Source organism: Trichoplax adhaerens, genomic scaffold (assembly GCF_000150275.1).
Source record: "Trichoplax adhaerens TRIADscaffold_8 genomic scaffold, whole genome shotgun sequence".
Lineage (NCBI taxonomy): Eukaryota > Metazoa > Placozoa > Uniplacotomia > Trichoplacea > Trichoplacidae > Trichoplax > Trichoplax adhaerens.
The window spans coordinates 1,904,184-1,919,014 of record NW_002060950.1 but is presented as its reverse complement, the minus strand read 5'-3'; the positions used below and the strand labels follow the sequence as shown (position 1 = coordinate 1,919,014).

Sequence of the window (14,831 nt, the reverse complement as noted above, 5' to 3'; positions counted from 1 at the left end):
GATCCAATGTGCAGATGCACGCGTGGGTTCGAACCCCACTCCTGGTAATCTTTTTTGGCTACTGTGTACTGTACAGTACAGTACTGTGGTACAGTTCAGTACACTACAAATTTTTTTGCCTTTATACTGTACTGTAGTACAGTACAGTGCGTACTGTACAGTGTACAGTACATTTCAGTACAGTACCGTACGTTACGGTGCGGCAAAATAAGAGAAGCAGCTCTCCACTATAATCAGTTAATCAAGATTCGTTCACGATTTGGGTTTGAACTTTTAAAGTCAAGTGAAAGTATTCTCATCCTTATCATGGCCGTTTGCGAAGCCTGGGCACAACGTCTGAGTGAGTTGAAGTTGATATTATAAATGGATAGATTAATTTTAAGTACTGTAGCTCTACAGATTACTAATTCGATTTTTTTAGTCGAAAATGAAGCTTAGCGTGCGTGATAAATAGAAACTAACACTAATAACAGTAACTACTGTACAGTGTACACTACAGTACGCTGTTGATGTACATTAATCGATGCACACTAGATTATTATTGCATGGTGCTCATTGCGATGTGTCACTGTCTTAGTCCTTAATATACTGTACTGATGCCATTACTTATACAATGTACAGTATATATTACCTGATCATTCAATTTAATTTATCAGGCCTTCAGTGTGGTGGAAAATTACTTGCGGGCATGTTTACTTGTTTTACTACGGCAATCTTTTATTACCCATGGCCCATTTTTGATAATAAGCGTATACGTCGTACAATGTGATCACAGTACGCGATGTAGTCTAGTTTCAATAAGAGTCAAATCGTCGCACAGATACTGTACAACAGTAAATAATGTTCGAATAAACCGTTCACTTCATAAATAAATGATGTGGCATAGTAAAGGCACCTTGAATTAAATCAATTTCATAGAGTTTCTTCTTCGTTCACCTACAACATTTTCCTAGCTTCAGTATCATACTAGCCTAATCCTACGACAATATATTTTTGAATCATTGACGGTATTTGTATAGAATGCAAAGTGTATGTGTTTATAGAACACGGAAGCTCTTACTTTCCTCTGTAAAACGTATTTTTGTTATTTGTAGTAATGGGTCATAAGGTCGGTCTCCTCGCTTAATTCACACTTTTGTCCAGACCATGTCCCAGACTGAACTCGTTTACATTTGCATAGTTCACCTTTTTCACATTAATCATCTATTTTTCTCACTTGCTGATGGCTGACTGTACAGTGTACAGTACGTTCATTTACACTGCGTACCGTATACTGTACAGTACAGTACCGTATTCCGCAGTCAAATGACCTGCCGTGACGTCACCTCCATTTGCATGCCAAGATTTGTACAGTACAGTACAGTACAGTACAGTGCCAGACTCTACCGTCTCTACGTACCGTACAGTACTGTACTGTAGTACTGTACAAATAAAGTACAGTACAGTACAGTACAGCAACTATTCCCAGCCAAATTACGTCATTCATTGCTATTTCGGGACGGCGTCTAATTGATCAAGGAGTCATTTCATTTCTCATCGATATCGTTATATTACTTAGATACTGATTAAGATTACACTGTTTTAGTGATTGTCAATTAAGTATATGTTTGACTGTATTATTATTAATCATGTAGCAACATTTTGGAAAAAATGGAAGCCGACCTACATAGAACTCAAAGTGAATGGAGAGTTTGCCTATTTTGATAGCAAAGGAGGCAAGGAAGAAGATAGATTGCACATCTTAGAAGATGATGTTAGCCTACGAATTGGTGTTCCTCCTAGTGAACCACTGCCTCGTGGTGCTAATAATAATAGTGTTATGATCCTGAGAGAAGAAGATGGTAGAGAATCAGTATTTCTAATGAATTCGCCAGAGGAAGCAAAGTACGACTAGTATAGTAGTATAGTATGCCGTAGTGGTATTTCAATTTATGAATATGATATTATTCAATCGTTATGGTCAATAAGTTCTATAGCAAGCTTATGGTCTCTAATAGGCTATAGTACAAAAGATTGATAACTGGTTTGCCAAACAGGAGTTAATACTCGTATTTCAAAGTTCACAGATTAGGGCTCATGCTTTACAAGAGCAACATTCAACATTGCTTATAATTATTCTTATGTCATCATTCACATTTAAATACTATTACACTTGTAGCTCTCAATGATATAATTTCCGTTAATTAGGAACGAACAATTGATATATTACACGGTAGAGTTCCGAAATGCACAAAATCCTTATAGATCCTCATTATTTTTGCAGACGTCCGTTTTACTTCGTTGATATACTGTTAGTAAATATCCTTATCGCAGTAGATTGTAATGGTAAAATTTTTACTTACAGTATAATTTATCAGCATGTATCTTTACAATTTGTTATTACGTCAATACTCGGAAAAACTTGGCAGAAAGTTATATGTAACTTTCATGATTTCTCACAGTTGACCAATTATATATATATTTTATTTAACACAACTACCTTTCACGCTATTTAGTAGTATACTGTCAGAAATGCAAATTACAAATGATAACTTTTAGAAATAATAAATTACGATTATGTTTATGGACCACTTTCAAGTCTCTAGATTCACAAGGAACAATCACACAAACTGCAATGTGTACATATTTTGATTGTACTAAGGAGTTTCATGTTATTGTCTTATAAAGCCTGACTTAAAGATATTTTGGTATTAATATCTCAATAGGTTCTGGAAAGAACAAATCGAGCGTACCAGGGAAGCTTTAATGGTGAGTTTCGAACGGTTTATTTGTGTCGTTAACATGAATAACAGCGAGAATTAAATTGTAATGATTACGACTGACAAAGCTGATGTTAAGCAATCGACATAAATTTCTAATATATGCTGCAGTGCGTAATATATTATTTACCAGATTATGTAAACATTCTGGAGTTGTCATCGCTTATAGCGGTATTATATTACCGATAAAGATATACACTAGCATCAAATAGCTGGTAGCAACTTATTCTCTCAATAAGTATATAATCAATTGATATTCTTTCTTTAGAACGCTTTACCAAGTAAAAAGGATAAGGGCAAGAAAGAAAAAAAGCCAAGTAAGTATCATCATCAGTAAAATGTATATGTAATACCGTATTACCCTTCAATCCCAAGTCAAGAGTTTTAATTTTATGAAGGATTAATGGATTTATTTAATTATGATTCAAAGAGCAATCCGCTCCACCTGCTCAACCTCCTCCATACGCTGGAGGTCAATTACCAGGTTACCCTCCTCAAAATCCTGCCGGATACCCTGGTCAGTATCCTCCTCCTCAACCTGGCCAGTACCCTCCTCAACCTGGCCAGTATCCTCCTCAACCTGGTCAGTATCCTCCGCAACCTGGTCAATATCCTCCTCAGCCAGGTCAATATCCGCAACAAGGAGCATACCCTCAGCAAGGTGGATATCCTCCACAAGGCGCTTATCCGCAACAAGGTGGATACTACCCACAAGGTGCCTATCCACCTCAAGCTCAGCAGGCTCCACCACCTCAGCCAACGGGTGGCGTTACTGTTGTTACTGAGCATCATCATCATCATCGTGGTGGGGGTGGAGCTGGAAAGGGAGCTGCTGTTGGACTCGTCGCGGGGGTAGCCGCTGGTGCCATAATTGCTGATGCTTTGCATCGTTCCTCATCTTCGTCCTCATCTTCGTCCTCATCGTCGTCCTCGAGTTCAAGTTCAGGTTCTTGGTAACTTGCTGGTTTAGGATTTTAACCTCTCAAACTGATCGAGATATCGCACGAGATACATTAGCAGTACACAGCATAATTGTAACGTAAAAATTTTTATTTTATATTATTTTTAATGATACTACTGAGACCTTTTCATAATTCCCTCAGACAAGCTAACTTTAATATTTAAAACTGTTACCTGAGCGCATACATACATCGTTTATTATGTTATCTTCAATCATATACAAATATCATATTGTAACATGTTTATTCTATTTTTCTATTCGTACATTATTTTCGATCATAATTATTTCAACTTAGAAGGACAAGTACTCAATACAAAAGAAAATATCTCGGCTTGTTATTTTGGTTTCCGATCATTTGAATGATACTTTTTTCTGCATTGATATCGTTTGGCCTACCCACAGTTAATGTTCATTTTATCATAACTACGATATAACCTACGTTGTAATGGCTTTGTAGAAGTGTTGTCTGTGAATACTGAATAGAATTTCGATTGCTTTCGATTTGACATGTGTTAGTATCTTGGATAATGTAATGACTCACTAATTCACTTTTAAATAAATGTATTGGAAATGGAATTACGGATTTATTTTGCGATTATTATGAGTTTTTTTTGTTACCCAAATGGCATGTAGCTATTGGAATTTGATAAATCAAATTCGTGAACAAATTTGTTAATTCCGTAGCTTCTAATACCTTTAGGGATTAATTGATACGGTAGGATAATTTCATTAAAAAGGTACCACAAATGTAGCTTTAGCCTAGAAAGTGAATTGTTTCCGATAATTATATAAGATGCCCCTGCTTATGGATTTAATGTGATCACTGCAAGTTCTTATTGTTCATGCCATACGCGTATAATGGTAGCTTACTAAGATCAGACATGCACGCTTGAACTACTGAGTAGCTATGCAGCGGTACATATTTCCAGCAAATAGCTTTTATTTTAGACAATATAAATTTTAAATTTTAACATGCAATAGTCATATTGGACATAGATCAGTCTGACATTCACAATGAAATATTGCATAAAAGCTATAGTCAAAGACGAACAGTATAACACATGTACAATGTGAATCAGAATTCACAAGTAATGAACTAAAGATTGAATCTTAGAATAAAATTTACGCTCCAGTATAAAATTTTTACTTTTTCGCGATCATTTTCAGATCAATGCGAGCATACGTAATTATCAAATTGATCATTTTTATATAAAATTATACTCCAATTTCATTCATGTCTTGATTTAAAGCACTTTTAGGCCGCATTTCAGACGTTGACAGTACCTATTTACAGTTAAAATTTTCAAAGTGTTGTAGTAACATAGAGTTATATCGATTTTTAGTAACACGGATATCATTAATAGCATCGAAGAGTAAGTCGGAATCAACGTCGTCTGGTAATTTAGTTAAAAATTTCGCTATCTGTATCGACTTCATATCCATTAGCTTCGATTTATATAAACTTAAAATCCCTAAAAGGTGTTAAGATATTGAGGAATGAGATTTAGTATAAACTCGAAGCAGATTAATGAGCAAATTTTTGAAATTGAATTGTATCTGTATTTTCATATACTGACACTATCTTTAAAGATTAACTATAATCTGAAAACCAACCTAAAGCAGTTCGAAATATAAAAATATCTCCATCCCTAAAAACAATATCCCATATCCGACATGTTACATCTAGTGGCAGACTATGGCTATATAACGTGTATATCCTAGAAAAGATTATGTAATCAATACTTGATAATAATATACAATTAAGTCAGTTCGAAGCCTAGTGTACAATCAATTATGATAGGAAATAATAACTTGTAGTCAGCTTAATAAGGCAATTTTATTCTTTGCATTAAATAAAAATTTTGAAGTTTGATTCTACTAAACCTACCAGTTACAAAGATACATATCAGGAGTTACATTATTGATTGTAAAATGGTTAAATAATTTCGGAAGATTTTTATAAAACAGGCCATCGAAAGTTTGATAATAGGCTTGCATCTAAAACATGTAATCCAGTTACTTATGTAATTCACGATAAACAATGTAAGCAAGTCTGTGATGATAAAATCATATCTTAGCTAAGTTTCTGTTGAATAATCAAGTAATTGTAACAAAAATTCCATCAATACCTTAGTCGTCTTCATTTCGTAAAATGATTTCTGACACGGTTTCTCAAGCAGGTTAGCAAAGCAGGCAAAGGCAGTCAGGGGTTCCATATTCAATAAAAATACTGCGGCAAGAAACGACATTCCTTGAATCTCCAATAGGTAAAAAATTTGACGTCATTGATATTTACAATCAAATCAAAGGACAGTTTTTAAAGTTGAAGGTTTAATGAGGACTATGAATCAAAAGAGACGTACATAGCCAACGGTGGGTTTAAATTGGGTATAAGCCCCGAGAATCTCGAACAAAGAAGCATGATATGGGCCACCAACTTGAAACATTCCAAGATTTGGAAAAGTACGTGAAATGTCTAGCTTAATTTGTATCAATGGAGAATCACTCTGTGAATCCAACTGAGGCTCTAATAACAATTAAGTTGTGAAATAACTTCGTCACTGCAAGTTTTTCATAGCGTCAACATTATTATACGAATATTTATCTAACCGTTTAAAGCTAGTTCTTTAAATTTTTCATCAGTCTTTTCCACTAATACTTTATATAAGTCTATTGTTAAAAAATGAAAATACGTCCATAAGTCAGTAATAACAATTTCTTTTTCAAATATTTCTTAAAATAGAAACAAACTTTAAGTCTTTATATTATTTCAAAATGGAGATCAAAGATTAGGAGTATTTCTAGCATTTCACTTAATACTTACTGTAATTATCAATATTTTTCAATCATAAAATGCGCAACTATACGAACGTAGAATACAGCACATGATATACCTGCTGAGATATCTAAGCGAAAATCTAAGGCAAGCTTCCAAATTTTTCCTCGAATGTTTGGCGGAATCCCTTGCCACCAAATCTGTTGCACTGTACTTGAATGTCTCCTATTGATAATAATAGGATCAGTCTTCCAAATTGATTGCAAGTTAGATTTTTTATAAATCTGAAGTAATAACATTTTTTTTACATGTTTTGCCAGTTAGGAATGATTTCTTCAATCCATTTTTTACCGCTTTGACGAAGAATCTCCTCACGGTCATATTTCTCTTCCGTTAACTTTTCTTTAATAGCGACTTCTTTAGCCGCTTTTCTTTTTGCATTTTCTAACATTTGTAGATATTGCTGGCGATGTTTTAGTTCTTCTTGCTTTGGTTTCGAAGGCAAATGACTATTGCGTAATTAATTCATGATTCGTGCAATAGCATAAATCAGATCATTAAACAACAATTGTTACGATAATGGTATGTAAATGCTATTACTCGTACATTTAAAATCGATGATTGATAGTTTCGTCTCAACTTAACAGTATTTATTATACTTAACGGAATGAGATTATCAAAATTTTACATATTGTTTATCTCTAGTTATAAAAGAGCAGAAATACTGTATTTGTATAACAATGATAATGATGACTAAAATATAGAACATTACTATTAATTAATTTATATAATTTGGTAAGTGCATATACTGCGTGTAATTTACACGTATCGTGCATGTTTCTTCCACTCACTTGGGTCTATTCTCTAAGATTAAACCTGTTGTTGAATTAGCGTGTAGAGCAGCAACTTTACTAGGAGATCTTGCCTTAGACGCTGTTTCTACAACATTAATCATGAATCGATTTACTGTTAGTTACAATTGGCTGTCATGGAGTGACTTAACTCCATGTTGCGTATTGATAAGAGTATCATAAACAAGGGTTCGTGAATTGGATATAAAACTGTTGTTAAGTAAAACGTTTTAATTTTTAAACATGAAAATCGATTTTATAATTGTTTGGGCGGGTGGAGATAATTGCTATAAGCATTTTCGAGCCACATGGTAGCTCTTAAGATCACAGCATATACAATCTTGATATAAATAGCAAAGAATAAGATGACATGGGGCAAAAATAAAAAAGCATTATTTACTAAATTAGCAATCACCGAAAATATAGGCTAATCTATCGGATAGATACCTTTATTGCTATTTTTGGGGGAAGTATTGACACTTTTACGCTTAAACATGGACAACCAACTCGATTGAGTAGAAGTAGAAGTATTCTCAGAAAATTTGGCATGGCTCCTACCAGTTAGATCATCCTTTGAAATAGCATGGCCGTCTTCATTCAGTTTGATATCAGTCCATGCAGAACTATTGCTAGCTGCGCTATGCAGGCTGAAATTATCATGATCACTTGTACGAGAATCGCTATCTAACCACGACGTTGACGGAGATATTTGATATGAACTATCATCATTGGCACGACTGTTGACATTTCTAATTTCCAAATCTTGTAGTAAAGGAAGACTATTTTCTTTACCTTGTGTATCATCCAATTGTGTTTGCGTTAAATGATCAAAGTTGTTGTCCGATGCATGTTGTGGCCGTGCATCAATAGCTGACGAAGACGCGTTGTCCTCATTCTCATCATCGCTGCTTTTTTGCTGACTTAAATTATGGCTATTATCTTCAACATGAATCTTCTTAATATCAATGTATTGCTGCCTACCTTGACTATTATTGGTGTGCAAGCTATCTGGTTTACTATTTCGATCGAACTCGCTATTCGATTGCTCTTGGTTTACGTCTATATTGCGATCCATTGCTCTTCTGCAGCTAAACCATTATCTTTTCTTGTACAACAAATCAACTCCATTCAAATCATTGCTTACCGAAAATCGACTTCTGCAAGACAGGCGATTGATTCATCGTAACATTAAATTGGCCCAATGATAATCTACTAATTATAGATCAATCATTTATATTCACAAGTATTTGATACTTGGGGCTCAAACTGAATATTTGCAATCGATGACGGCCAACTCCTCGAAGATTGTTGCTGCCTGTAGAAACAACGAATTAGTATGCAAGTAGGCAAATAGCATCGACTCAAGGTTTCTTTTACCTCGATGATAGGCTATAGTACCTTATACTCTAGTCGATGATAGGGTACATGATTAAGCCTACAGTATAGTACCGAAGTAGGAAAATGCCGCGATACTATCGTATTCTCATTGCCGATCGGTTTATGGATACAGTATGCAGTCTAGTACTGTGTTGTCTCATACCGTATATGCTTTACCGAGTTCTAGGCAAAGGAATGGATCTAGATCATGTTGGAAGGGATTTAAGGGAAGTCTCTAGTTAGGCCATTCTGTCTCGGGATCATCAATCTTTCGATTGATCAAGGTATTCAGATGGAAAGTAGAAGGGAGGAAAAGCAAGGAAAGACCGAAGCTAGAATAAGTTATAAGACAATATCTGAAATGTTTCAAAAGGAGTATAGTTATCACAACGGATCGATGTCAAGGCTATACAGTACTCACGCACTGCGATGTTTTCATGCTATAAATCTCTAGGGACAGCTTAAAAAAATTTTTCTCCAGCTAATATCATCTACGATGCTGAGCTCATACAGTAGTCCAGTAAGTCCTGTACCATATCAACTCAACTCTAGCAATCTTATAGTTAAAGCTAAGAGAAAATGACCTCGGTGGGGGTATAGGCTACCGAGACTTCTCTGTTGACAACTCGATCAGCAGCGCTTAGTATAAGACGTTCAATAAGATACGGACTGTAAATATTCTAGTTACATTCGTTTTGCTAGCCAAATCAAAAATAGTAAAATAATTAAGATTCAGATTCGTTAAAGTCTTATTTCGGAGTATATCGAGCAGCAAATTGAATCCATTTTGATTACGGAAAAACTGGATGATTATGCTTTCTTGCTACTCGCTATTAGCGGATGTGTATAGCTGCTTAACATGGTATCATGTTGTAGCAAGTCTAATTACTGTTTATTTAACCAGATATTGGTGGATCGTGCTTCGTGCTCGAGCCACTTTACCACCCGGTCCATTTCCTTATCCAGTTATTGGCAATCCATTGGGTAGTGTTACTCACGTTTCATTAGCTAATTTAGCCAAAAAGTATGGAGATGTCATGACCGTATTTAATGGCTCAAATCCTGTCGTTGTCCTCTCTGGCACACGGATACGAGAATGCCTACTGAAACACTCGCATGCATTTTCAGGTATAGATTTACTGTGGTTATGCAAAATGATTTCTTTCTAATAATTACGGGACGATCTAGTTTGTAGTAAGTAGCTCTCCATAAGTTTTATGCTCTCTCTAGTCTTGATGTCATCAATTGATTAAATGAAGTAAACGCTTGCTGAGGTGCATTCTATCTTATTGTCAATAGTCTATGATTGTTTTTATCGGAATAGTTGTTCTACAGTAATTACAGTAATATAGCAAAACTAGATTGCTATGCCTTGATTTTACAATTTTTAATCAGCTTTATTAGCTTGATCGTGGTAATAGTAATACTATAAAGCAAATAAGAAGCTGGTTTTAAACAGTTTAATCACAAGAAAAATGACTTGTTTTGGTAACTGTACACTATTACTACATTCATTCTATCTAATTATTATTTATTAATGATCGATGCCTTTTTATGCATTGGATACACATTACCGCAAATACAAACATTACAATAATGCTCATGTAGCTTTCAAAAAAAAAGCAATTGCATCACGCCGTCAAGCTGTAAAATACTATATATTAAATGAACTTATGGATAATGATAAACTCAATTTAATCATGATAATTTTGAGACAACGACTAATGTCAATATTTTTTTCCTACGCTTATCAAATATACACGATTTTGCAGGTAGACCACAGACGTACATGCTACAGATTCTTGAAGCACCAGATAATTTGCCCGGTATCACTACGCTTAATTATTGTCCACATCTCAAGCTCTATCGTAGATTAACTCAGACAGCAATTCGCAGCTTCATTATGACTGAAAGCGGTCCCAACCATTTTGAGAAATTAGTCAGTAACCAAGCGAAACAGTTAATCGATAACTTCCATGCAAAAGGCGGTAAACCTTTCAATCCAGGATTGGATACTATTGGAACAGTTGGCGATATTGCATTGGCCATGCTTTGCGGTCAGGATAACATTACTAGTTATATTGACAGGAAGAAATTTATTTCCATTTTGTCACTAATACGACGACTAACACCTTTACTTCGTGTCAACAGCGTTTTCGACGTATTTCCATGGCTTGGCAATATCGTATTAACCTTGGCCAAGATCTTTAGTAGCGAGCGACATGGAGCGACTACTAAGATCCATTTCTAAACTATTGTATGCTGAATTAGAGACTCATCATGAAACATTCGATAAAAACAATATCAGAGATATTGCAGACGCTATGATTAAAGCTAAAGATGAAGCAGAAGATAAGAACGACATTAACAAGACTAAAATGTTGAATGACAAAAATCTTGTCGGTGCACTGATTGATCTCTTTGCAGCTGGTATTATAACTACAACTACTACACTTGAATGGTACTTTCTGTATATGATTGTACACCCCAATATACAACAGAAGGTACATGATGAACTTGATAGGGTTATCGGTCGAGACAGATATCCCACATTACAAGATCGAGATAAACTTCCCTACCTTCAGGCTACTATTTTAGAAACCCTTCGTGCTAGTAGTGTATCTCCATTAGCGGCACCACATGAAACAATTGCAGATATAAAGCTAAACAATTACACTCTTCCATCTAAAACGACTGTTTGGATTAATACGTGGTCTGTACACCACGATGAGAAATTATGGCCCAATCCTAATGAGTTTTCCCCTGAGCGCCACTTGAATAACGACGGAACAATCAAAGCGTCATCACCTAATTTAATGCCATTTTCTTGCGGTACTCGTGCATGCATTGGAGAAACACTAGCTAAGTTTAATCTTTACATTATCATCTCACATCTTATGCAGCATTGCACATTTAGAAAAGTGGATAATCAACAATTGGATTTATCGACAGGAAGTAGTTTTGTAATGCCATGCAAGGAATATCAGATGACTGCAACTCCAAGGATATCGTGATGGAAAACATGGATTGCAAATCAGTTGCAATTGTAATGTTACTTGTTTAATGACACGAGTGTAGGCTATGATTATTAAATAGTTTAATGAGAAGAGATCTACCACACTTAGAATGGTCAAAAATGACTTGTAAGAAGTGCTTCCAGATGAAGACTTAGCAGGAATATTTAATAACTCAGTCCACTCTACGCTATCGCTGCTTGATCTGCTTAGCTCATGATACAGTATACTTGTAGTACTGACACTATAACAGCAATCATCAAGCACTACTCTAGAGTTGTTACTGATGCTTAATATTTATGGCGTAATCTCGAATGTAGAGTTCGTTAGTATTCTAGAATTGTTATTATTACTTTAACCGATATTTTTAGAACTCATTTTTTACCTATAATAATAATCTAATTGAAAAGTCCCATTATAGTACATTTGAATTATTATACCGTATCGTTAGTGAATATAAAGATTGAATGCAAGCACATGATAATAGTTCATTGGACAGGCTGTAGATATAGCGTTAGTTACTTTTTATATGGGTAATCCTAAGTGCAAATCAAATGACTCATATATAACTATGTTTCTTAATCGATTTATTTCCTTTATCGCAACATGCAATAAAATTTATTTACTTTTGATTCACTAACACAAGTTTATTCATTATAATTTAATAGGATTTAGTTGTTGTAATCAAGTCGATGGTATATTAGGCCGACTTGGAAACATTCGGCAACGACTAGTACTTTGTAGAATAACTGGTAGACAATCTACAGTACGATAGTATCAGGGCATTCATTACAACTAAATTTATAAGTCTAAATAACCATGGGGCAAATAGTATATATTGGCAATCTTATAGAGCATTACACTTCTACTAATACATGGTATATTAACCGGAGAGCTTACATCCGCCAATTATTATAGAATATCGTATTTCGCAAGAGTTTTATCTCACTTAGTACTTTTTATATCTCTTTGCAAATACTGTACAAAGTTCACTATTATTAAGCCGACTAAATGGGTGGAGAAGTTGAGCTACTACACAGTGTATATGTCAACAAGAAGCCATACAGTTTAGTATGCGAATCGATGCAAACGTTGCTATGCATTTATGCGTATCTACAAATTACAGATTCAGTAAGGTGATTGAAAACAAATTAAGGCATGTACGGTAGAAATTATTAGCTGTCCTCATATACATCTTTGTGCATTGTCAAGAATTAGTAACATGTTATTTCAATTTCATCGTCTCAGACTTTACACAAACAGTCTAAAGACTGCTTCTTAAATATTTATCAATGCATAAGTAAGGCAGAATTGCAAACGATAAAGTACTGTTATTGGTATGGAAATTTTCCTGTAAGGCAAGATGTTTCTACAGCATACTTCGCCGCTGACCATCGACTGCGAATGATCTAGACTTATTTGAGAAACCTCTAGCCCCCAATTGCCTTTGACAGTATCCACTAGAACTAAAGGTCCTAAAAGGCTCTATAGTCACCACTAATCAGTAGCCCCAAGTTGTCTATCATTGCAACATCGAATACCCTCGTAGAATCTGTTATTGCTCGTATATGGTTATAGCCTATTTGATCACTATAATGATGTTATAATGGAATATCGTAACATGCTCGTATACTGAACAGTAGCTGTAAGCTTAATAAGATGGTTTGTGATAATTATTTTCAGACACCGTGCCCGATTGCTCAATTTTGCATAACATTCAAACAGTCAAATAGATTGACTAGCGTTGCTACATAAGCATCATTATTTACTATTAATGACATTACTATTATTGATTGATTGTGTGCTCCTACACTGGTTTTGAGTACAGGCAATAATTATAATTATTAATTTATATAATGTAATGGGCGTTTTCCACGAATAGGATAATATATTACAACAGGAATGGAATGCTAGCAAGAAATTGTCTCACTATGTAATGTTTGCTTAACAGTACTGCACAGTGTACAGTACTGTCGTTATAGCATATTGATTTTGAGCAAAATTATGCATAGTAATGAGTCAAATCCAAATATTGTGTCGCTAAGGTCATTGAACTAGAATTAAATGTCCATCTCGACGTATGCATACAGTGCTTGAGACTACTCCACGAAGATTTCCGCTGCAAAAGCCGCTGGTAATATAATTTGAAATTTTCGATTTCCAGCTTTAGAGGGGGAAATGTTCGATAAGGGAAATTTTCAGCAGCGGTTTTTGCAGAGGGAAAAGTTCGTGGAGTAGGCCCCAAGTTTTTAATGACAGTTATGACAGAGATTTTTCAGTGGCAGCTTTTTGAGGGGGGAAATATTACTTGAGTAGGTTGGGAGATGTTTATTACCGCTATAAGAGAAATTTTCAGCGACGGCTTTCCGAGGTGGACATTTATTATTAGTTAGTTGCAGTTCGTGGACGAAGTCATACGACAGTCAGGAGTTGAGCAGCCACGTCATCCACTGGTTACAGTGGCAGTGCTCGCCAGCTGGACGGTACTGTACACTGTACACTGTACAGTAATACAGTACAGTATGCCCAGTATGAGCGTTTTGTTGCTTTTCCTACAGTATTTACCGTGCCATATGATTGTAGTACAGTAGACTGTACACTGTACAGTACTATACAGTACAGTACTGTACAGTAGTGTAAACCGGTACCTGAGCCACACTCCCGATCAAAAAGGATGTCACCCCACACTCATTCATACCATGGTTCGAACGCTTGAATAGTGGTTTGTACCAGCGTTAACACACAGGTTAGTACTTAATGTTAAGTAATCCAACTTTATGGCCACAATTATTCAATTTATATATCGCACAATAATTGATTTATTCATTTTGTGTTCAAAGAGCTTGTCAACTTTCTTCCTTTTCTCTTGCGCCTATTATACTGTAGTATATCTATTATATATATCTCTATACAGTATAATATAATTATTATTATTATTATTTCCCACCAGCAGACAAGTCTTCTGCAAGTAGCAGTGTAAGTACAGTACTGTACAGTGTACAGTACTGTACTGTACGCGCAGTCCTTGAGTACCATCTTGGCATTGTACTGCAGACCACCAGACCAAGCCTATAAATAGCCCTGAGCCAATCA

General features: G+C 35.3%; 3 protein-coding genes across 3 annotated transcripts; 2 read left to right on the top strand and 1 right to left on the bottom strand.

Moving 5' to 3' along the window:
• Positions 1-306: 306 nt before the first annotated feature.
• Positions 307-4,160, top strand: TRIADDRAFT_64122 (uncharacterized protein; the record flags this gene model as incomplete). The annotated part of the gene is made up of 5 exons (XM_002114766.1): positions 307-340; positions 1,635-1,884; positions 2,706-2,748; positions 3,028-3,076; positions 3,190-4,160. The coding sequence occupies 5 exons, from the start codon at positions 307-309 to the stop codon at positions 3,714-3,716; spliced, it is 903 nt and encodes a 300-aa protein (XP_002114802.1). The 3' UTR covers positions 3,717-4,160.
• Positions 4,161-5,004: 844 nt separating this feature from the next.
• Positions 5,005-7,451, bottom strand: TRIADDRAFT_28350 (uncharacterized protein; the record flags this gene model as incomplete). The annotated part of the gene is made up of 9 exons (XM_002114582.1): positions 5,005-5,192; positions 5,335-5,438; positions 5,609-5,718; positions 5,850-5,978; positions 6,084-6,247; positions 6,331-6,390; positions 6,615-6,721; positions 6,805-7,005; positions 7,348-7,451. 9 exons carry the CDS (start codon positions 7,449-7,451, stop codon positions 5,005-5,007), a joined length of 1,167 nt encoding a protein of 388 aa, XP_002114618.1.
• A 3,597-nt stretch (positions 7,452-11,048) lies between these two features.
• Positions 11,049-11,738, top strand: TRIADDRAFT_28454 (uncharacterized protein; the record flags this gene model as incomplete). The annotated part of the gene is made up of 1 exon (XM_002114765.1): positions 11,049-11,738. One exon carries the CDS (start codon positions 11,049-11,051, stop codon positions 11,736-11,738), a length of 690 nt encoding a protein of 229 aa, XP_002114801.1.
• Positions 11,739-14,831: the final 3,093 nt, after the last annotated feature.